We start from the raw sequence: 23,695 nt of genomic DNA on the forward strand, positions 1-23,695 counted from the left end.
GGTATTATAGACTGTTAGAGGACAGCACTGTGGGTATTATAGACTGTTAGAGGACAGCACTGTGGGTATTATAGACTGTTAGAGGACAGCACTGTGGGTATTATAGACTGTTAGAGGACAGCACTGTGGGTATTATAGACTATTAGAGGACAGCACTGTGGGTATTATAGACTGTTAGAGGACAGCACTGTGGGTATTATAGACTATTAGAGGACAGCACTGTGTTTGAGGATCATAGTTAGAGGGTTCAAATATCAAACCATGGAATTTAAGAAGATCTTAAACAAATTGTGTGTCTAATTACCTCTTTGTCAAGTAGCAAGGAGTAATATTTGTCTAGGAGCTCGAACGCTAGCTCAGAAACAAGACCTGACTGAACCACGCTGAACAACGTTCTTTCTGCGGAAAGTATTGATTTGTCAGCTTGTAGTAATAATAGTAGCAAACTATTGTAGTAGTAATTTATTGCGACAATATTGTCCTCATTCCTCCGCCCCGAACCCAACATCCTACAGTCCGTTAATACGAATAAGGTCGATTTTTCCAAATTATATTAGCCCTATAATTATATGTTGATAAATCTTTGCAGGTAGCGCTTTATTCACCAACTCAGGAATCCAGTGTAAGACATTAACCTTATTTTGGTTTAAAAGGAAATAGCTGCAGTATCCAGTAAATCGGGGTATGTGGTAAATATGGGCGTGATAAATCAGAGTTTAATCGTGCCACGACAACTCTACTCACAACTTCTACCAGATGAGATCTGATTATATTAAATTATATTGATCCTCACAATATCACTATTCATCCACCCAATATAATTAGTCAATACCCACCCATATGGCGCATCAGACAGATAATGCATAAAATCATTTACTTACCATAATTATTAATTACGTCCTTATTTTACCATTTACTATCATTACTCCATATATAAATGTCGGCATATTCTGTTCTTTTTTTAGATAATTTTTCGTTTATTTTTTAAATGTTACTCGTTTATAAGAAAGTGAAGATGTGAAAACAGCTTACTCAGGCAACAATCGAATTGTGTTGAAATAGCACAAAGTCCCATCACCTATCCAACTCAGGATATCACAACACAGCACCGGATAGTGTATAGAAAGTAGGGATAAATACAGGATAGCCAAGTTATCAAAAATACTGATCTTATAGATATCAGTCAAAACAACTGGCTCCACTTTCGGCACGTTTATAGTTCCGATCTTAGCAAGGAACCGGAACCAGAGGTTTCCTACAACGTTTGTTAGCTGCTCTGGGATTCCTTGACTGATGAGACCGTTGGTTTGGATCAGGAGGATTGCTTGTACGGCTTCTGTTACCGTCCATATTCTGTCCGGGATCCCAGTGGTCTTGGTGCTGTTCAAACCTTTGGCTACTCGCCTGTAACCATTTTGTATTAATTTATGACCAAAGTTTTTGATATGTGCGCGATGTTATTTAACTAGACATTTGATGAGCGGGACTGATAACGGGATAAACAATTCTTCTCTCATGTTCACTTCATTTGATAGAAAGTCATCAAAAAGCAAATCACAAATTACACGATTAACAGCTGTATCCATGATGACCCCTAGTAACGTCTCTATCGCAACTCACCTGACACTAGCGTTATGTTGGGTGAATAAGGTATCGTCCAGTTCCACCACCTCCTCTCTGATGTCCTGAGACTGGGTACCACACACTCTGCAGTAACCTGTACCATCACCCAGCTCGAAGTCATTCGCAGTTCCACATTCCTGACATCGCAGCATTCCTACGACATTGTGGAAGGATTTGTGGGTTATCTAATTATGTATTTGTGGGTTATATCTAATATGAATTTGTGGGTTATATCTAATGTGAATTTGAATTATTCGACTGTTGCAGCTGCATGTCAATTTTGAGTGGAGACACTTGATTTTTCATATAAAAGACATTATCAGCATGCTGCTGTCGGTGGTTTCCATTCACAAACACAAGTAACACTTCCCATGCTGTCATACAAAAATAGAAATATTTATCATCGGATAAAATTCACAGTAAAACACCCCAAATCAGACGAGTTGGTTTAAAACGTAACTGAAAAAGGTAAAACTTAGGTTTTCAAAACATTGGCGGTGAACATTTTAATGTAGACTATTTAATCAATTGGTCAAAATGGTAAATATCTGTACTTCTGGTTAAAACGTGCAATAAAAACATCGTGGCCAGCACATTTAATAAATTAATTGATACAAATCGATATTATATCTAAACGTATGAAACGAAATTATGCATCTTAATCAACAATCGTCAACAATCTATATTATAATTAATAATTTTGTATCTAAAAGCAATCACCAACAAGTTAAAGAAGGTTAAAACAACAATAAAATTTCTGTTGAAATTCTAAATTGATTCATCATCTGTCAATTCAACGAAGAAGTAATGTCATTTATATAAGCATTCATCGATAAAAGCCAATAGAGATCAATCAACAACGAACATTTTCTATGTCTATGACTAGTAGTACCTGAAAAAAATGCTGTCTTTCATTTCAAAACCATGATGTTATAAATATGGTTCGAGATTTCAATTATTCTAAACTTTTAAAAATTTCTTTTAAAAGTGTCTGGAGCGAGATTATTGTTTTACATCAATCTTTGAATCAATCAATTTGTTTCTTGAAGAAAACAAGTTATAATCAGAATGACTTTAGGATCTTATATTATCTATCAGCTTATAACGACAAACCAGAGCTTAAAAGATCCAAACAAAGCATTAAAAAAAAAAAAACAAAGAAATGTTTACAAAGTAAATAAGATCCTCGAGAATTCAAGATCCAAACAAGGCTTTTTTTTTAAAGAGAAAAAAAATTTAGAGGACAATTATGAAGTAAGCCTGATGGGAAACAAGGAGGCAGAACCATAGAAGTCATACTTGAACTCAGTGCTGAGGTTGTGGGAGGTGGCGAGGAGAGAGGAGGTGGGGTTGAGGAGGAGAAGGATCTGGAACTTGTAGATCTGATTATCACACTGTTCTTCAGGGCTTGTTCCGAGAACAGCTTCTACTGAGCACTGTGGGTATTATAGACTGTTAGAGGACAGCACTGTGGGTATTATAGACTGTTAGAGGACAGCACTGTGGGTATTATAGACTGTTAGAGGACAGCACTGTGGGTATTATAGACTGTTAGAGGACAGCACTGTGGGTATTATAGACTGTTAGAGGACAGCACTGTGGGTATTATAGACTGTTAGAGGACAGCACTGTGGGTATTATAGACTGTTAGAGGACAGCACTGTGGGTATTATAGACTGTTAGAGGACAGCACTGTGGGTATTATAGACTGTTAGAGGACAGCACTGTGGGTATTATAGACTGTTAGAGGACAGCATTGTGGGTATTATAGACTGTTAGAGGACAGCATTGTGGGTATTATAGACTGTTAGAGGACAGCACTGTGGGTATTATAGACTGTTAGAGGACAGCACTGTGGGTATTATAGACTGTTAGAGGACAGCACTGTGGGTATTATAGACTGTTAGAGAACAGCACTGTGGGTATTATAGACTGTTAGAGGACAGCACTGTGGGTATTATAGACTGTTAGAGAACAGCACTGTGGGTATTATAGACTGTTAGAGGACAGCACTGTGGGTATTATAGACTGTTAGAGGACAGCATTGTGGGTATTATAGACTGTTAGAGGACAGCACTGTGGGTATTATAGACTGTTAGAGGACAGCACTGTGGGTATTATAGACTATTAGAGGACAGCACTGTAGGTATTATAGACTGTTAGAGGACAGCACTGTGGGTATTATAGACTGTTAGAGGACAGCACTGTGGGTATTATAGACTGTTAGAGGACAGCACTGTGGGTATTAAAGACTGTTAGAGGACAGCACTGTGGGTATTATAGACTGTTAGAGGACAGCACTGTGGGTATTATAGACTGTTAGAGGACAGCACTGTGGGTATTATAGACTGTTAGAGGACAGCACTGTGGGTATTATAGACTGTTAGAGGACAGCACTGTGGGTATTATAGACTATTAGAGGACAGCACTGTGGGTATTATAGACTGTTAGAGGACAGCACTGTGGGTATTATAGACTATTAGAGGACAGCACTGTGTTTGAGGATCATAGTTAGAGGGTTCAAATATCAAACCATGGAATTTAAGAAGATCTTAAACAAATTGTGTGTCTAATTACCTCTTTGTCAAGTAGCAAGGAGTAATATTTGTCTAGGAGCTCGAACGCTAGCTCAGAAACAAGACCTGACTGAACCACGCTGAACAACGTTCTTTCTGCGGAAAGTATTGATTTGTCAGCTTGTAGTAATAATAGTAGCAAACTATTGTAGTAGTAATTTATTGCGACAATATTGTCCTCATTCCTCCGCCCCGAACCCAACATCCTACAGTCCGTTAATACGAATAAGGTCGATTTTTCCAAATTATATTAGCCCTATAATTATATGTTGATAAATCTTTGCAGGTAGCGCTTTATTCACCAACTCAGGAATCCAGTGTAAGACATTAACCTTATTTTGGTTTAAAAGGAAATAGCTGCAGTATCCAGTAAATCGGGGTATGTGGTAAATATGGGCGTGATAAATCAGAGTTTAATCGTGCCACGACAACTCTACTCACAACTTCTACCAGATGAGATCTGATTATATTAAATTATATTGATCCTCACAATATCACTATTCATCCACCCAATATAATTAGTCAATACCCACCCATATGGCGCATCAGACAGATAATGCATAAAATCATTTACTTACCATAATTATTAATTACGTCCTTATTTTACCATACCACCCTATCATTACTCCATATAAATGTCGGCATATTCTGTTCTTTTTTTAGATAATTTTCTTTTATTTTTTAAATATTACTCGTTTATAAGAAAAGTGTAGATGTGAAAACAGCTGCACTGCATTCATCCACAGTCGTTGGCACATGGCAAATAAAATATTTTTGGTCATTAGTAATCTTTCGCTAGTTTGAGGCCTCATTTGAAAGATTTGAAGATGTGGGTTATATAAATTAATCAAATTGATTTGTCTAAGTACACAATATCCAAGTCGTATCCTGACCCAACGTGATAAGTCTGATGAATGATGAATCTGTTTAAATGTCAGGAATAAGCACGACTAAACTTTTCTCAGAGGTCGATCGTTAGTCCCACATTCACAAAGGCGGCAGATCAGCTAATAATCTGAGACCTGGAACTTTTGGATTTTTGAGAAAATTTTTCGAAGATGTGACCTTTTTTAGGGAGGAAACATTGATATCTGAGAGGAAATTAAAAACTTTCAGGATGTGGGTCGTTAGTTGCAGCATTTTAAATCATCATAGTTTGTATTGCTCGCTTATTTAAGTAAGTAAGTAGTTGGGGGTCGTTCACATATGTTGTAAAGCTGAGGGGGGGGGGGGGGGTAATTACACTAGCGGGGGGTAATTACACTAGCGTAATCGTTCTGAAACCCCCGGGGGTTTCCGAATTATTACGCTAGTATAATTTTGACACAACAGCTATGTGTAAAACTGATTACGGAGGGGGGGGGGGGGGGGGGGGTTAAAATTTTCCAAAAAATGGTTACGTAATATGTGAACGACCCCTTAATAGTAATACTATTACACATCTTATACTGTTATAGCTACAGCTTTTATCCCTAGTCCCTACAATATATTCCTATAGTTCTATAGAGGGGGAATACGTTCGCCACTCTGCAGGTCAACTAACAAGGTGCTTCAATAGTATCTGAGTATCTCACTCTTCAACAGAATATGTTATATGATCCACAACAGATAATCTAATGAACCACAATGTGGCCGTGAACAAGTCCAGAAGTTGTCTTCTAAACGACTGGACGTAATAATACTATTTCCACAGCCCCCGCCCCACAGGACATTAAAACTCTTTATTTAAAAACAACAATAGCATCAACACTATTTCACTGTCCACTGCGTTCAGTGACGAACACACTGTGCCCATCTCCGTTACCTAATCACCATATTATTATAAATAGGTAACGGTCTTTGTCATCACATTTACTGACAGTTGGTCAAACTTTACGGTATAGTGTAATCTCACATAATAATAATGGTAGAAAATGCATCATTCCGTCTGTCCATTTGAGATTTACAAATCGGTTAATCAAGAAAACGGTAAGAGTTAGGGGACCGACACAACTCTAATGAGTAACTGGTTTAGTTGGCAATGGTTGGATTTATTTTGGTCGATTTATTTTTATAACGTTCAATAGTAAGAATCTATAACAGATGCTAATAACTGTTGACGATTACAACTCTCTCACAATCCTCTCCCCTCTCTTAACAAATATCGTAACATATTTGGGACTAAGGAGTAAGTAACGGTGTCTATGTAACTCTATATAAATATGCTATCACGTTTACAGCTGCATGGCTAAGACGAAATAGCTCTAAGCTGAGCAGTAAGCACTCGTGTTTTACTTTTTAGGAGTCGTTTTCAATGAGGCTTATTCCACATCATAAACCTCATTGAAAACGACTCCTAAAATAAAGTATAAACCATACTATCATTAAGCACGGCTGACGGACAACTAGGAACCTTCCAATTTTACCTAGTTAACTAATTAACATGCAAGCTTGGGAAATCCAATCAGCTCCGACAACTAGGAACCAATCATGACATATCCCCGACAACTAGGAACCTCTGGAGATACTTTAAACATTCAGGTGTCCACCGATTTCACAGCTGTGCTGTATATATTTCTGCACGCATTAATTAAGACAAGGATTTTTTTCAAGATAATGATAGTTCAAACTCAACATTTCACCGATTTTCACGTTTAATCACTGTCTTGACCACGATGAGTAGTTATTTCGTTTTGTTTGTCTGTGGAATTTGATCTTGATTCGGCGAATTCAACTTTGTAAATTATCGATATATTTTTGCATTTTATTTCCTTGCAGTCATTTTTATAAGTTAAGTAGCATTATTTGGTACAGTAACGTGATTAAAAGTAAGGATATCTCTTTGCCAACTACAACCGTACGATAAACAGGTAATAGTCCAATAGTTTCCAACAATCATCGCCCGTTCCTTGGGTTTATATTTCTAAGTCTCGCTAATTTTCTGTATTATACTACATTTGATTACATTAATTGCGAGTTTTGTTCGGTTATTAGCATTGAACGTTCCCTTGCTAATTGTTGCGATCATCTGGTGACTGGTCGATTATATCATGTGCCCTAGAACAGAACGCCGCTATTTGCTGTGCTCCTTTTCCTGACTGCGGCAGAGAATGTTTGCCAATTGCAACTGTCTACAGATCTTCATTAAAACTACTGTAGTACAGCTCTTATCTCTTATCTCTATCTCCGCATTCGTCCTAACCTGATCGATCTGTCCGATAACGAAAATATCTTGACTCTTATTGGTGAATATATAACCATGTGGGGCAATTTTATCAACAGAAACATTTGTTATAAAGTTGTGTTAAAAGTATTAAACTTTCAAAGTGTTAAAGATTATTGTCACATGACCTAAGCTATGTCTCTTCTGATCTCCCTCGGCTTCAGTATTACTCGGTTTTGCATTATTTTTACGCGTAGTAACTAGTAGGACCCTCCTCATAAACAATGTTTGTTACGTTCAATACGTCAAATTATTGTTGCTTTACCTCACTTTCGGCCCAATTGCTCTAATAAACATACCGACCATTACCATGCATCAACAATATTTTAATAAACAGTGTTGTTGTTTGTTGTTGTTATAATTGTTACTAATACTAACCACTGAAGCTGTGTTATTGTTGTTATTAGTACTAACCACTGAAGCTGACACTGTTCTTGCTGCCGTCTTCTCCCCAGATCCGCGGGATAAGATCTCCTCGGTACTTGGGAGCCTTACCACTTCGTCTCTCGTGGTGTATCACACTACATAATCCGCTCTGAAAATGGAGGAGATATGGGTCACTCTATGAAACGGAGTTGCACTAGCTAAGATAATTTGGAAACCAGATCGCTGCAGAGTTATCTTGAAATCTAATTAACCATCAGACCAATCAGCCTCGATTTTAATTTGAGTTCATAAGCTTGGTAGCACATAATATTAGGTTTCTCCGTTTTGTCAAAAGTTAATTGATAAATTAATTAGATTTGATGACACTTGACGGAGCAAACCTCCGACAGACTGTCGTTCCGAGTTTATTTACCTGGTTTAGTTTTTAACCACAATACCGCATTTTTTAGAAACCATAGAACAAAACAGCAGATTCCTAATCGAATTATATCACAAGCCAACAATCTAATGTTGTGCAATACTTTCCGTTCGAACAGCGCGAATTGCTTTATACTTTTATATTGTTGCGGAATTTCGTCAATTCACTTAACTGCCAACACAAATACCTTTTCTCGTGTGACTCAAACGTTTTAATTTATATCACTATTCGTTTTAAAGGAGCGCATTTTTGTTCATTGTTAATATTATGCGCTAAGACTTTCATTCACACACCGAAACCAGCATCAGTAAATCTCGGTTAACCTGGTTGGTTCAGTTTAGCGCACTTTTGTTGCGCTGTGGATATTGTTCTCAAGCAGTATCCAAGTAGCCCGACAATGTGTTCCCGATCACAGGTTTAACCCTAACACACCTGCTCGGGAACACCTGTTCGAGAACACATGTCGGGCTACTTGTATACTGCCTGTTCTCCTTAGTCGTGATGGCGTCGAGTTTCGGCAAAAAGGGTCATAAATTCTTACATATCATTGTTTACTATAGCATATAACTTATAAATTAATTATTTATTATAATGTTGCGAGTTTAAGTTTAGCTTTTAAATAGTGTTTTGTGTAATAGGTTTCATAGTTTAATTGATAGAAGATACGTTCAAAGGACAGTTCCAAGGTTAATACATCTCAGACTTGTAACTGTAAAATAGCAGAGCATTACCGGACGTAGTGGCAGCGAGATAGATACGACGTTGCATTGTTACTTTAAGAGGTGTTGATTATAGCACCAGGATCAGTTTATTCATAGTCTAGGAGACGTTTAGACACCTGGTATTGGTAGAGAAACTACAAAGTTGCAATACTGCTTACAAGAGGCGCTTGAATATACTTTAATCTTATAATGATACTGTCCGTAATCGGTCTTGCTAACACTTGTTCACTTGTTGTGACTCTCCAGATCGCAGAATTTGTAACGTTTATATTACCATTAAGATGATTTACAATTTTGAAGGCGTTATTGCTAAGTCCAATCATGTCTCAAAACGTTCCCATATCGGTAATCAGATATTCTTCCCTAATTAAAGATGAGAATGTACAAATATTATGATTAATCAGGTATACTTATTTGCATATCATGGAGCTATAGGTGGACTTTAGAGCGTATCTGGTATCACTTCCCGGGTCATGGCACATTCTTCTTTTACTCTTTAACAAAGCAAACGTTTGATAGACTTCAAGACTTTAGCCTTGAGACACACTTGTTAAACTATTCCGTGAGGATTTCTACATTGTTTGTTACAATTAATGAATTAAAGCTACAGTGCTGTGTCTCGTTTAATGTTTAACGTCAATTAGTTCTGGTAACTTTGTACAGTAAAACCCCGATTAACCGCAAACCCCGATTTACCGCGAAACCCGATTTACCGCGGATGTTTTCTCTCCCCAAAACCCCGCGGTAAATCAGGGTTTTACTGTAGCTTCACGAGATAACCATACTGTTATACTGGCTGAGCGATATAGAACACTATACGTGCGTTATGCGTATGATAACGTTAACTCTATTGTTTTGCTCATTTCTTAGAAGTGGGTCCTCGGCCCAACAGGAACAGTTCATTCGCAAATGCATAATCATACACATCATATTATTGACTTATCATTCCAATACATTAGCTCAATAAATTAGCTCGTTAGCTTCTGGATATTGCTGAGTGATAAGTTTAGTACAGGTCTTATAATGCCAGTTACTGAGTTAGCAAGGTATGTTTTACCTAGATCAGCCGAATCAGACTTAGAGGCTCGGCCCTTTAGGTTACCCCGATAAGATCATTGGTAACTTACAATTTAAACAACCTTAATAACCTTTTCCTATTTAATTGTTATCGTTTATATCTTTATATACATATTTCCCATGAGGGATGATATCTGTTTAAAAGTTTAAAAGCTGAATCAATTATGAGACCTCCCTCAGTGTTACGCAAACTTAAACTTTTATTATCTTGTAATTATATAAACTTGTGTCTTGTATTCTACTTTTCAGTTCACTGCGATAACAATTGATTATTATACTCAGTAACAAGTGTGCAATGGATGGCGAGCCCTTTAACAAAACTGTGTTTGGTATAGCCACTCCAGAAGCCCGTTACAGCCTTGCAGCCGTGACATTCCTGGTGATATTCATCTCAATAGTGGGGAATGTTTTGGTTCTGGTGGCGTCCCTGCGTGATGCCATCAAGCTGGATAAGATATCTGTGATCTTGGTAAAGAACATTGCGATAGCTGATCTTTCGTATGCGTTCCTTGTTATTTTACAGGTGAATTTTCTTATTTCTGTTCATTTATTTATTCATATTCGTATCCCAATTGAAAAATACCATGGGTCTGTGTTCTGTTATATCTCCCAGCAAAGTGTGATTTCGGATTACTACGATATACTTTTGATGATGTTGACGATTTGTATAATTTATAAGATAAATTCAATGCTTTTCTCTTGACTGAAACTTTTTCAGGTGGGAGTGTCTCTAATAGCACACGAATGGTTGTACGGCAAAATACTCTGTCACGTGACAACCTATCTTGAACACGTGCTCTCCGCAACAGATATCCTCCTCATCTGCGCGCTCAACATCTCTAAACTAATCGTCATCCTGAAACCCTTCGCAGCCCGCCAATGGTCCAACAAGACAGCGTATGTGATCGTAGGACTGATCTTCCTAGGAGCTAACGTGTATCCTGTGTGCGAGAGCGTGTTTAGAAAGGTGTACTTTGACTACAGGTCTTACAGGTGCACCTTCCTTCATGAAGCAGGGGTCTGGGCCTTGACTGATCCTCTCTTCACCGTATTTATTGTAGCAATACCCACTTTAGTTATCATACTCTCAACGGTCGGACTCCTGGTTTACGTTAACAAAGTCAGTGGAATCCACAAGAAAGCAGTGTTCACCAATGTTTGGATCTCTGCCATATTTGTCATATCTTACGCCCCCATGTGTACCTATGTTTTAGGTGAAAAGTGGATTCTTCACGATTCTAAGTCCGGAAATCTTTCAACGGACTCTGTCTATAAGAACCTCTACAGATGGGGTATGTTCTTGAAGTTTGTGAACAGTACAGCCAACCCGTTAATATACTATGCCACCATTATGAGTTTTAACACTTATGTCAAGAGTTTGTTTACAACTAAAAGACCAAAGATCAACAAGGTTGGTAAATTTGAGATGGGCGTCCTTTAGAAAGTGTTTTATAATGAGCGTTACAAGAACTAACCTGCTTCATACATCACTTTCTCACGTTCTTTACTAATGGAGCATGATTCTTAAATGACCTCCACGCATCAATTAGTGAGGTTCGATTACTGGTTGAGGAAGACTGATCAGTCTTTCATGTGCTCGATGGATAATAAACAGAAAACTCTCAGACGTGATAATTGCCAATTGAGCTCACCTGGGCGAAACATTCGACCATTTTGATAGTTGTAGCGTTCCTTTTACACTGAATCAAGGTGTACTTTCCCAGATCTTCCAACTGTAACTCTGAAAATTAAGACTAAATCATCAAACTGTCCAAATGCGAGGATTTTGTTTTCTTTGTTTCGTTAATGTCGTTGACCAGTAATCATATTTAGGATAATAATAATAATAATAATAACAAAGTATTTATATCCCGCTCATATTAGCAACTAGTAACCAAGAATGGTACTAGCTACTAATGTCAGAGCGGCTGTCCAAACAAAGATAAAACTTTAATAATTTAGAATTCTCCAACAAAAAATTCTCAATTTCCTTTAAACTGCTTATTAGTAACACTAACGTCTAAAAACTATATTATACGACAGACATGGTGGTACAATCAGACATCAGATGGAATAAACTATAAGAGAAAATAATAATCTCGACACATAATGGTTACCTTTATTTATTCAAAAGAATTTAATTAATTGAACTTCATTATACACTCTTCTTTATTTGTAGATTAAAACAACAAACACAAACTGAGGCCTGCATCCCCGTCAATACCACACAATTATTTAATGAGTTGCTCAAGGTAGTAGACCAGGCCGACGGATCCCCAGTCCGATTTCCCTGAGTATTGTCGCACCCAATTAAGGGAACTCGCACACTACATCACCCTGTACCCAACAGCTTGCAAGCAAGCTGCCGTTCACCCACCGGTTCACTGAGGTACAGGTAGATTGCCGAAGCATGTGCTACCAACTCTGCAATCATGTGGTACCGGCCAAAGATACAGGTTTATAAAAATAAAAAATAAAAACAAGCCAGGGCATGGCAAATGGCAGTCTAGTCTCTCCGGACTCCGTGTAAGTGTAACTATACACACAACTCATGACAGTTAAAAAATCCCATGGAATAATCTACAAACTAAGGCCAGGTTCTAGGAACTTTCTAAAAAAGAACACAAATATAAATACGACTAGGTATGTTCTAGATTATTGAAAAAATGGGTTTTTAAAGCCCGTTTAAAAGTATCAATGTTGTTAGCTTTTCTTACCGTATACGGTAGCAAGTTCCAGAGTTTTGGGGCTGCGTTGCTAAACCTCCTATCACCTAGCCTGATTTTACTGGGTCTACTAACCCTAGAGGTCGCACCATGTTTTCCGTATCTGAGTGATAGTGATATACCCCCTAGCAGAACAGAGATCTCTGAGGCTTTAAAGAGTCTGAAGAATCACAAGAGCCCTGGAATTGATGACATTTCCAACGAACAGCTGAAGTATGGGGCTCCTGGTCTTTTAGACAGGCTTGAGAAACTGTTTGCACGTGTATGGGAGACGGAGAATGTGCCAGAGGATTGGGTTAAGGGTATCATTGTTATTGTCCCGAAAAAGGGTGATACATCATTCTGCTCGAACAACAGGGGCATTACCCTACGCTCCACGGCATCAAAACTCTATCAGATAATAGTGTTGCGACGGATGAATGCGGGGCTTGAAGAACTGCTCCGAGAGAATCAGTGCGGGTTCAGGAAAAACAGGTCTTGCATTGATCAGATTTATTCACTCCGTACTATTATTCACAACAGCATTGAGTTTAATCTCCCCCTGTACATAAATTTTGTTGACTTTAAAACTGCATTCGATTCAATTAATCGGGAGTTTATCTGGAAAGCTTTCAGTCATTATGGCTTGCCTTGTAAATACATTCGCATAATGCAAGCATTCTTTTGCGGCACCGTCAGCGCTGTCAGACATAATGGTGAGCTCTCTGATTGGTTTGACGTTACATCTGGTTCTGGGCAGGGGGATATTCAGGGTCCACCTATCTTTAATGTTTGCATCAACCTGCCTGCGCAGCGGGCTGAGGATAACAAAGTGTTGTCACACGGGGCAGTGCTGCAGAGAGCTACCACCAGCTCTGGTCAGGATACAGTCGTCCTGGATACTGACTATGCAGATGATTTGGCTATCATGGACAACACCAAGGACGGTCTCCAGGAGACGACTGATCTTTTATGCATGTATGCGGCTCAGGCTGGCCTCAGAATCAATGCGAAGAAAACAGAGGTTATGGCCATCGGCAAGAATACATCACAGAGGCCGTATACTGAAGCATCAACGGTGGACATTACAGTAGGAGACACGGCTATCCAGCAAGTCAGCAACTTCACTTACCTTGGGTCGATTATATCAAGTGATGGGACTATTGACCGGGACTTGTCTGCACGGATCCAGAAAGCCTCAGGAGCATTCAATCAGCTCGGTAATATTTGGAAGAATCGCAATATCCAAACTAACACCAAAATACGGATATATGTTGCAGCGGTTCTAACAATATTACTTTATGGAAGCGAAGTCTGGAACACTACTTCAAAGCAACTACATCGCTTCGAAGTTTTTCATCAAAACTGTTTGAGGAGAATCCTTCGAATTAAGTGGTTCCACCGGACGAGCAATGTTCAAGTGTTGGAGCGGGCAAGAATAAACCCGGTTATAACCTACATCAGTGCCAACCGTCTTCGCTGGTTTGGACATGTTTCTAGAATGCCGGACACCAGGCTACCAAAGTATCTACTTGACTGGACACCTGCTCACGGCCGAAGATCACGTGGGCGGCCAAGAAAGAACTGGCGAACTTGTGTCCTAGAAGACGCAGTAACATTCACAGGAGATCCAGACATTGTATTTGATAAGGTCCGAGAGTTGGCAGGAAACCGAAAGCACTGGAGAGAGATGATACGACATAAGCGGCAATTCCTTGGTGCAGGCCACTCGAATGATTGAGGAGACCTTATCAAGTATCAAGTAAGTACTAACCTTAAACCTTAAGTCATCGCCAGACAGTTGCCGTGTTTTAGAAAATGCTGCCTGGGAGTCAATCTGAAGAAGTTCAGACAGATATGGTGGTGCTTGGCTGTACATAACCTTATACGCCAGAAGACAAATCTTGAAACTTATTCGTTCTTCAATGGGGAGAATGTGTGCTTTTTTGTAGTATTGAAGTATTGAAGAAGATCTACATCACGGTCATCGATGTTATAGATGAATCGTATTCCAGCATTCAGTACAGATTTGAGCTTTTTCAGTGACTTCATCGGTAGGCAAACATACAGTGCATTACAGTAGTCAAGCTTCGATATAACCAGTTGCTTCACTAGCATAACTTTTAAACTTTCATCAAGATAACATCGTATTCTCTTCAGATTAGTTAATGCCCACATTGACTTCTGTTTAACATTGTTTAGCTGTCTTTCCATGGTAAGAGCTGGGTCTAGTTTGACTCCTAAACTCTTCCAATTGTCACCGACACATTCTGTTGGCATCACTTCCGTACTCCCAAAATTAACAGAAATTTGATTCTGTCCAAATTCTCTAAGAACCAAAGGCTTCCCAATGACTAGTAGCTCTGTTTTTGACTCATTAAGTTTCATATAATTTTCAAGCATCCAGGCCCTTATTTCATCAAGGCAGGCATTGATCTTAATTTTCATTTCACTTAGTTCTCCAGGTATTAGGGGTTCAAAAGAAATGTAGAGCTGCGAGTCATCTGCATATAGCTGAATACGAATCCCATATTTAGCAGCTATCTTCTGAAGTTGTTTAATGTACAGGATGAACAGAATCGGTCCAAGCAAAGATCCCTGAGGCACTCCAAAAAGAAGACACATTACATCAGATAGCTCCTGACCAACTTTGACATTGAACGATCTTGCATGAAGATAATCCTCAAACCAGCTGTTAGCTTTACCTGTGATTCCAAAATCAGCTAAGAGTTTTCTGATAAGTATCTTATGATCAATTGTGTCGAAAGCTGCTGAAAGGTCTAGCAGGACCAGTGTCACAATTCTACCCTGCTCAATTTCCCCAAGAATGTCATCAGTCATTTTCACTAATAAAGTTTCACAGCTATGTTTTGGTCTATAACCAGACTGAACTGGACAATGAAGATTTTCTGCATCCAAGTATTCGTTGAGTTGACTGAGTATGTACTTTTCAAGGATTTTGGACATAACCGGGAGATTTGAAACTGGTCTATAGTTTTTTAGACAGTCAGGATCTGCTCCATCCTTTTTGAGGGTGGGTCTGACCACTGCTCTCTTAAGATCTGATGGAAACTTAGCAGTTTCAATAGAAAGGTTGACGATGTAGCAGAGAAATGATGCTAGTTCTTTAATGCAGTGTTTCAGGAGAAACATGGGTATTGGATCTAAGTCACAGAACTTATTTGACATACTTTTCACCAGGGTTTCCATCTCGGACACTTCTACTGCTTTAAAAGTCTCTAACTTTGACTCATTTTTATCACCTCTTGGGTTTTCCTGGGGTTCGGCCGGTACATCACGAAGGTTTTCAATTGAGGACCGGATGTTTTCCACTTTTCCAGAAAAGAAAGCTTTTAGATCATCTGCAACTTCCTTGGGATTTCCAGATGGCATACTTGTCTGAGAATTACCCAACAAGCGATTGACTTTCTTGTAAAGGGATTTAATATCACCTGATGAAGCTGTGATAGAGTTTCTATAGTATCCCTTTCTTTTTTCAAACTCCATACCCTGAAATTTATCCCGAAGTCCTACGTACGCTGATTTAAGTCCTTTTCCAGACCTCCAAGCTCTCTCTGCTCTTCTTCTCTTTCTTCTCACTTCTCTCAGCTCTTCATCAATCCAGGGAGTTTCATTAGCTTTCACTTTCCTGTCCACTTCTGGGCAATGGGTGTCCATAAGGCTCGAAAGAACCTCATTGTACTGTGTAACAGCTTCGTCTAGTGACCAGTCAAAGTTTCCTTGGCACAGAGATGAGTTCTTCAAACTTTCTCTAAAAATGTTTTTGTCAAGATCTTTAAAATTTCGGTAATTAACCTTTTTCCAAATCATCTTGGGTTTCTTACAGCAGTGATACTCTAAATCAAAATGAACCAGAAAGTGGTCGGAGGATGTTCCTGATTTGGTCACAGAAACTGGGCCCATTCTGGACCTAAGGTTTTCTGTAGAGAGTATAAGGTCAATTGTACCACCTTGTTCATGCGTCGCGTTGGTACAATAGGCATGATTTGATAAAGGTCATAGTCTTGTAGAAGTCTTACCAATTTCATAGGGTACAAATCATTAGGACGCTCCATGTGAATGTTGAAATCTCCCATCAGAAGAGGGATACCAGTCTTGGTACTTAAGTCATCTAGGTAGCTCTCGAACTCCTCTAGAAACATACATTCCGTGTATCTAGCTTTCTTTGTATAAGGAGGCCTGTATATGTTCACAAAGCGAATCGAATCTGTCTCAGTCTCAGATTGGAGCAATGCTTCCATAACCTGGAACGTTTTGTACTTAGTTACTTTTTCGTTAACTTTTAAGGTTATTTCTGGTCTGTAAAGGAAAGCAATACCTCCTCCACCTCTGTGTTTCCTAGGATTTGATATTATCTCCCAGCCATAACTCTTGATCTCTTGAATCTTTACGCTATCTGCCTCCTTAAGAAACGTTTCCTGTACAAAGCAAACATCACATTTCTGATCATTGAGGTGCTCCATCACTCCCACTGTCTTATTTACAAGCGATCTGACATTAAAGGTTCCAACCCTTAGGTTTTTGTTCTCTTTGTCATTAGCTCCTTTACCCTGATTTGGTAGGAGTTTTTTGCATCACTTGATGAGTGAGTTCTGGACATGACCCACAGTTTTTCTCTCACATAAAACGGACAAAGAGTGTCTGACGCCTTGTGTCTTGGATCTGACTTCTCTGATCGATTCTTGCTATGTGAACAGTTTGTGCATCGTATGTCCCCTGTCTGTTTCTCTTTCTTCTTAATACAGTCCTTCGATTTGTGGCTTCCTGCACAGTAGAAACATGTTGGGTCTGAGTCCTTGGACTTGCAGTATATGGATCCACTTGTATGACCAAAACCTTGACAGTGATAACACTGTATAACGTGATACCTGTCTCTGACAGGGTACATTTCCAATCCCAGACAGATCCTGTTTCCAGCCTTTTTGATAACTTCCCTTATAGCCGGTGAAACCTGTAAAACGGCAAACCTATCCTTGTCATCCATAAAGACAGCCTTGAACTCATCACCATTTTCCATCAAGAAAACAACAATTTCAAGAAAACAACAATTTTATTTAGTATCAGTTAAAGCAGACAAAAACATATTTTATATATATAACTAGTGCAAACTTTAGACCATATATCTTAGGGGACTTGGAGTAGCAAGAGAGTGACCAGAAAGTATATGTATACTTTTACCAAAAATACGTCGAAATGAATCCAGGGTGATACAGGATCTGAGAGTGCAGACCATAAAGTTTACGCACCCACCCTTGCCTCCTGAATTCTTGGTTGGAAAGACAATTATGCAAAATTGGTCGTTTATACTCCAAGTCCCTTTGTTAATAGAAGTAGTATTATTTATGTCTGGAGTTAGCTTCATTCAATAATAACAATATCAATATAATCAATATTAATATCAATATCAGACTAAACTATCAAATAAATAAATTATCAAATATCAATTATTAATTCATTCTGATTAAAAAGTTATAGATTAGGATATCTAATATTTAAGAATTACAACTACAAGTTGTTAAAAACGCCCAAAATAGATCTGAGATATTTTCAGTCTGTAGTACAATAATGATAGCAATAGTTTAAATTATGTTATGTGCCGCTGCAATTAGATTAAATTACTGTAACTTAAAATTGTTTGGAGTCCAAGTCTCTTTTAAGTCAGCAGCCTGTGATTGTATTAATAGTGCTTTCGTTCTCAATTTTATCAAGTTAATGGAAGTTTCTAGACAATTGCTTGAAGTTAAAATTTTTTTATGAACAGTGTTCCAAAGCTTGGCTGCATTAAACAAAAAGGTATTTGATTTGTTTAGAAGAATAACTGTTAGACTCGTTGCACGGTTTGAAATGTTGATAGCCTCATAAAGGGAGTATGGGCAGTGGTACTTGATAATCTTAGAGAATTCTAAAATACAGTGATATTTGTACAAGTTTTGAGCCGTAAGAATTTTTAACCTATTAAAAATGGGTTTCGTATGCTCCTTTTCAAAATGTTTATGGCCTAGTATTTGCATGCCATATGGTCTAGTTCTTGCACATGTTGATTGTTTATCTAGATATGAGTCGAGATCACCAAAAAGGATTCTTATACAGTGCTTCTGTGTGATAAAAAGACTATCATTTGACCGTTCTTTGAGGACAACTCCCCAAACACTTATACCATAACTTAGATGTGATTCAAATAGAGCATTATATATTTTTAAATATAGTTCAGCAGGTATCGAGTGCCGAATTCTACAGATTGCACCAGTCATGGACCTCAGTTTTTTACGGATGTAGTGCATGTGGGCAGACCAGTTTAGCTTACTATCTATAACAACACCTAAGAATTTGGTATCCTTGACTTTAGTGATAACCTTACCATTGATGAATATTGATCTAGATTCATCTAGCAGGGTAGCAAATGGTCTAGTCCGTGCACAGGTGTCATCATATTCAGAGGCAGGTTTAAAATGGATGTAGCAGCATTTTGACATGTTGATATGAAGTAGATTACATTTCATATAAATCGAGACATGTTTAAGCACTAAGTTGGCTTTTTTGTATGTTGCTTCTCTAGACGGTCCTGATATGAAGATATTAGTGTCATCAGCATAAAGTACAAATTTCACTTCACTGTCTGAAAAAGAGTTTACTATATCGTTCATATACAGTAGGAAGAGTAATGGCCCTAGAATTGACCCTTGAGGAACCCCGAATTCCACATCCATTGTTTCTGATGGTACATCGTTATACATCACATACTGCTTTCTGTTAGTCAAGTAGCTTTTTAGTAAAGTTAGTGCTGTGCCCCTAATACCATAGGAATTTAGCTTGCTTAGAAGAATATTGTGATCAAGGGTGTCAAAGGCTTTGCTCAAGTCAATGAATATGCCTAGGACATGTTTATTGCTAGCCAGGGACTTTGTAACAGAGTCTATAGATTTGTGTAGAGCATGGGCGGTAGAATGGCCTTTTCTAAATCCAAACTGCGAGTCTGTTAGTACACCTTTAGACGTGAAGAAATTATAGAGCCGTTTGTAAATGACCTTCTCGAAAATTTTTCCAAATAAAGGTAATATTGATACAGGCCGATAATTTTCAATACATTCCTTATTGTCTTTCTTGTAAATAGGAATAACTTTACCAGTTTTAAAAATACTTGGGAATGTTCCACTTTGTATGCATATGTTGTAAAGCCTAGCCAAGGTACCAGCGATGAGCTTTGCCGATTTTTTTACAACGATTATAGGTATGTCACTTGCCTTGCCATTTTGAAAATCTCTGATGACCTCGATAATCTCATCTTCATTAGTTTCTTCTAGGTATATGGAGTCAGACACTGAATTAGACATGAATTGAGCAAATGATTCTACTGGTTCCAGAGAAATACTAATATTGTTCGACAATACATTTCTATTGAGATTGCTTGCAAGAGATGTAAAGTATTCACAAAATTTGTTAGCAATTATTCGTCTGCAGGTAATTCTCTGGCCATCTATGACAAAATCGTCCTTACATCTAGACACATTCTTACCACGGAGTTCATTGATAACTTCCCAGGTCTTTTTTGAGTTCATGCTGTACTTCTCGAATTTTCTAGTATAGCACATAACTTTTGCCATATTTATTGAGTTTTTGAGAAACTTGTCGAATTCCTTGTAGCAGATGTGCTTGTTTTGATCCCCGTCAGGTAGTTTTAATGTACAAGTCTTCTTCCATTCGAAATACAACCTAGCTTTCTTGTCTATGGAATTAATTAGCCCCTGGGTAATCCAAGGGTTAGTTATGCTGTTGCGTTTAGTGGTTCTAGGAGTAAGAAGTTTGCAAGACAAATCTATCTTTTCTTGAAATAACTGCATGAAAGAGTCAAATGTGTCACAGCTGTACTGGAACCTATCTATATCGTTTTCTATTTCAAGACAGAGCTTCTCTAGGTTAGCATTACTATAGTCGTAGTGTATGGTAATTTTGTCTGGTGAATCAGGTTTAGGCACAGAGTTAGGGGGAAGCTCAACAAGAGTGAATACAGGGTGATGGTGGGAGATATTATCAGATATCACACCAGAAATAAGGGATTGGTCTACTACATTGGTGTGGATATTGTCAATACAAGTCCTGGAACAGCCAGGCATTTGGTGTGTTGGTACTGATATGGTTGGTGTGAAGCCGTTGTTGAATATTATTTCTTGGAATTTGTCCTCTGATGGAGATGGGTCTTTCAAAATGTTGACATTGAAATCACCAAGAATGTATACTTTTTCATCAGGGTCTTGATAGTGTCATTCTTCTTCAGGACACCCTCCACTAGCTCTTCTTTCGTCTTTATGTCTGCATCAAGGCCTGAGATAGTTATCTTTGGATTAAGCTTCCTCAGTTCTTCCGACTTAGATGTGACATTATATTTGGATTTAAGCGCTTCTTCTGCATGACCTAGATCCTCTTTGGATTTGAACACCAGTCTGGCAACACCTTCAGTTTTAGGGGGATTAGCCCTAACTACAGGAATATTGCTCAGTTTTCGCTTAAGATCCTTTTTCACAACTGTTATCCATTCTTCACCCGAGATTTTAATATCTCCATCAGGTCCCAAGTCCTCAGACTTCTTTTCAACCACCAAAGTGTGCCTGACCTTCTCAGTATGCAAAGACTTCACACCAGAATAACCTGACTGAGCTGTTGCCAAGCTCTCCTGGATAATATGTGGCAGTGTAGAAGCTAGTTCCTCTCTTACAATAGCTAAAACCTGTGCATGTGTACTGGATTCTTGTGGGCAAGACAGAGCTTCGATTGCTTTTTCAGCTAAATTGTAGGCCATTTTTAGGGACTGCCAAATGCCCTCCTTTGTATTAGTACACTTTTTAACATCATCACACTCAGATATTCTTACCTTAAGGGAGGTGTTGATTTTCTCCAACTCTATCTCCAGTTTCTTCTTCAATTTCATATCCGCCATAATGCCCTGTCAAGTACTGAGGACCAGACTCGGATTTCCAAACTCTTTAGTTCTGAGAAAAACTATACAGTAGTATTGAAGTAAGATTCCAAATCCTCAAATTATTTGTTATATAGTAGTGTTGAAAGTATTAAAAAAGTAACAATAAAGTTCTGAAAACTAATAACCTAATGATATTAGTACTTTAGAGACTTTACTATATAATTGGAGCTGGCTACACCCTCATTTCATCACAATCCGCTGATTACTAACCACAGGCTGATTACTAACAACTGCTTACTACTAAAGTACTAACCACTGACGACAAAAGGGCACACCCTATGAGGACACGTCACGAACAGAGACAGAGCGTTTTTAAAGGAGCAGCTCATGTCGTCATCCTCGTTACCTATAACCACCAGAGGTCGACCACTCAGAACGGAGAATACAAAGTCTCTGTAACTGTTTTCTGTGGGGGTTATTATGTAATAGGGCTTAAATCAATTATTATAAGAAATTGGTTTTAATTGTTTGTTTGTAACGTTATCAAACTGAAGTTCAATTTCTAGCTTAGAACACCTGGAATACCAGCGACATTTCAAATCTTTGCTAAAAGCACAATTTAGTAGAAACTAACTGAGAATTCGTCTGAACCGGAACAAGTCAAGTTCTATAGTTTTCGGAGAACTGCAGCTTACTGATTGTCTCAACTTTTGCTGCTTATTATCTGAAATATGCAAATCAATCAATCTCACACTGATTCCTCATCAGTCAGACTGGTTATTATATTATGGTTATTGTGTCGAAACAGCAAATCTAAAGAGTAAGAAACGAACTTGATAGAGGTGATCCCGTGAAGACGCTGATGAAGGAAGGATCAGAACTCTTCAGCGAACAATCCAGTTTTGGACTTAGCAGTATGTCGTAAGCGTTACTCTGAAAATTTTAAAGTTGATCTCGTACTGAGATGAAGTATAAGGTTAAACTTGACGTCAAACAATATCAACTTAATTTTTGATTTGCAAAGTCCTAATATATAAACCGATCCTAGAATGTAACGACGAGTCATACATAATAATGTCACTTAATATGGCTTAATGACCGAGCAGTCATTTTTGACTGGTTGCAACAGCCACACAATAAATTATCCGCTAACAAATTCAAATAACACGACCTCTAAAGACTCTAACAAATTCAAATAACACGACCTCTAATGAATCTCCCCCAGATCTGCCCTCTTCCTCCTCCTCTTCCTCCAGAGCCTCCCTAACTGCCCAGTCAATGTCATTAAAGTGCTCGTATCGGTCGTAAAACGTAGAGTCCCCCACCAGTGTAGTGCCAAAACCCTCATCATCATCACTGTTGGTTCTAGAGTCCAGGTAAAATGTAGATCCTCCTACCTTATCTTTACTGCTCTTCCTTCTGTGAAATGGAACAGTGCATGGTAACTACATGTTACTAAAACTTAAAAGTAATATAATATAAAACCCTATTCAAATACCTATAAGATATTATCATGTTTTGAATAGTTAGATATTCGAACAAAAGCTGACAATATAGCGAATACATATTATATTCGTTGATTTAAGATAAGCGTTCAATAATTGTTCATAATTGGGGTCTGCTTCACTAACCTTGTCTATACTAGCAATTCCTTCTACACCAGACGTGAAAGTTGGACTTGGGAACTGAAAAAAATGTATTTATCAAGATTGCACATTTGTATATTTCTCAAGGGTCTCAACACAACTATAATAATATTACAAATAATTAAGTACTGGAGAGTGCAGGAATATGAATCATTCATAATGTAGAATAACTGAGAAATCGAAATCAATGAAGTTGGTCAAATCAGTGGCTAATGTTGGGAAAGTATTTATGTATTTATAGAGCGAAACAATGTCTCAAATGTTTGCGAAACTTGTGCGCTGAAAGGGGGATTGTACCATATATAAACACGATCGTTTATCGGGATAACTTCTTCATTGCAGGCTCAATTGTTCATATTCTGTAAACATTTGTCGCTATATCTAAAACCTCTCCAGTAATCGTG

At 38.2% G+C, this 23,695-nt stretch overlaps 4 protein-coding genes across 6 annotated transcripts in view; 1 reads left to right on the plus strand and 3 right to left on the minus strand.

The window, feature by feature from the left end:
* The window catches only part of LOC134812727 (WD and tetratricopeptide repeats protein 1-like), a 42,515-nt gene extending 20,733 nt beyond the window's left edge, over positions 1-21,782 (minus strand). The window contains exon 1 of the mRNA XM_063820261.1: positions 21,756-21,782. The gene's annotated coding sequence lies outside the window, so the exon portion shown is untranslated. The remainder of the gene's footprint in view (positions 1-21,755) is intronic.
* LOC134812733 (stromal cell-derived factor 2-like protein 1) overlaps positions 1-21,787 on the minus strand; it is a 77,520-nt gene extending 55,733 nt beyond the window's left edge. Inside the window, exon 1 of the mRNA XM_063820273.1 lies at positions 21,759-21,787. The gene's annotated coding sequence lies outside the window, so the exon portion shown is untranslated. The remainder of the gene's footprint in view (positions 1-21,758) is intronic.
* LOC134812729 (uncharacterized) overlaps positions 1,998-23,695 on the minus strand; it is a 31,782-nt gene continuing 10,084 nt past the window's right edge. For all 3 annotated transcript variants that reach the window (XM_063820266.1, XM_063820265.1, XM_063820264.1), the window contains exons 8-16: positions 23,277-23,330; positions 22,479-22,604; positions 22,280-22,369; positions 21,959-22,111; positions 11,658-11,746; positions 7,816-7,936; positions 4,201-4,295; positions 2,923-3,059; positions 1,998-2,515 (exon numbers count right to left, since the gene is read on the minus strand). In XM_063820266.1, the coding sequence (XP_063676336.1) occupies positions 22,554-22,604; positions 23,277-23,330 (105 nt within the window). In that variant the 3' untranslated portion in view covers positions 1,998-2,515; positions 2,923-3,059; positions 4,201-4,295; ... (3 more) ...; positions 22,280-22,369; positions 22,479-22,553. The remainder of the gene's footprint in view (positions 2,516-2,922; positions 3,060-4,200; positions 4,296-7,815; positions 7,937-11,657; positions 11,747-21,958; positions 22,112-22,279; positions 22,370-22,478; positions 22,605-23,276; positions 23,331-23,695) is intronic.
* Positions 10,301-11,446, plus strand: LOC134813263 (proteinase-activated receptor 3-like). Its single transcript, XM_063820952.1, has 2 exons — positions 10,301-10,528; positions 10,724-11,446. The coding sequence occupies exons 1-2, from the start codon at positions 10,301-10,303 to the stop codon at positions 11,444-11,446; spliced, it is 951 nt and encodes a 316-aa protein (XP_063677022.1).

The sequence above is a fragment of the Bolinopsis microptera genome, chromosome 3 (assembly GCF_026151205.1).
Source record: "Bolinopsis microptera isolate Bmic1 chromosome 3, MBARI_Bmic_1.0, whole genome shotgun sequence".
NCBI lineage: Eukaryota > Metazoa > Ctenophora > Tentaculata > Lobata > Bolinopsidae > Bolinopsis > Bolinopsis microptera.

Bases quoted from the DNA above. Each gene is read 5' to 3' on its own strand.
- LOC134813263 (XM_063820952.1), top strand. From the start codon at position 10,301: ATGGATGGCGAGCCCTTTAACAAAACTGTGTTTGGTATAGCCACTCCA. The intron at 10,529-10,723 runs GTGAATTTTCTT...AAACTTTTTCAG, and splicing joins CGTTCCTTGTTATTTTACAG to GTGGGAGTGTCTCTAATAGC.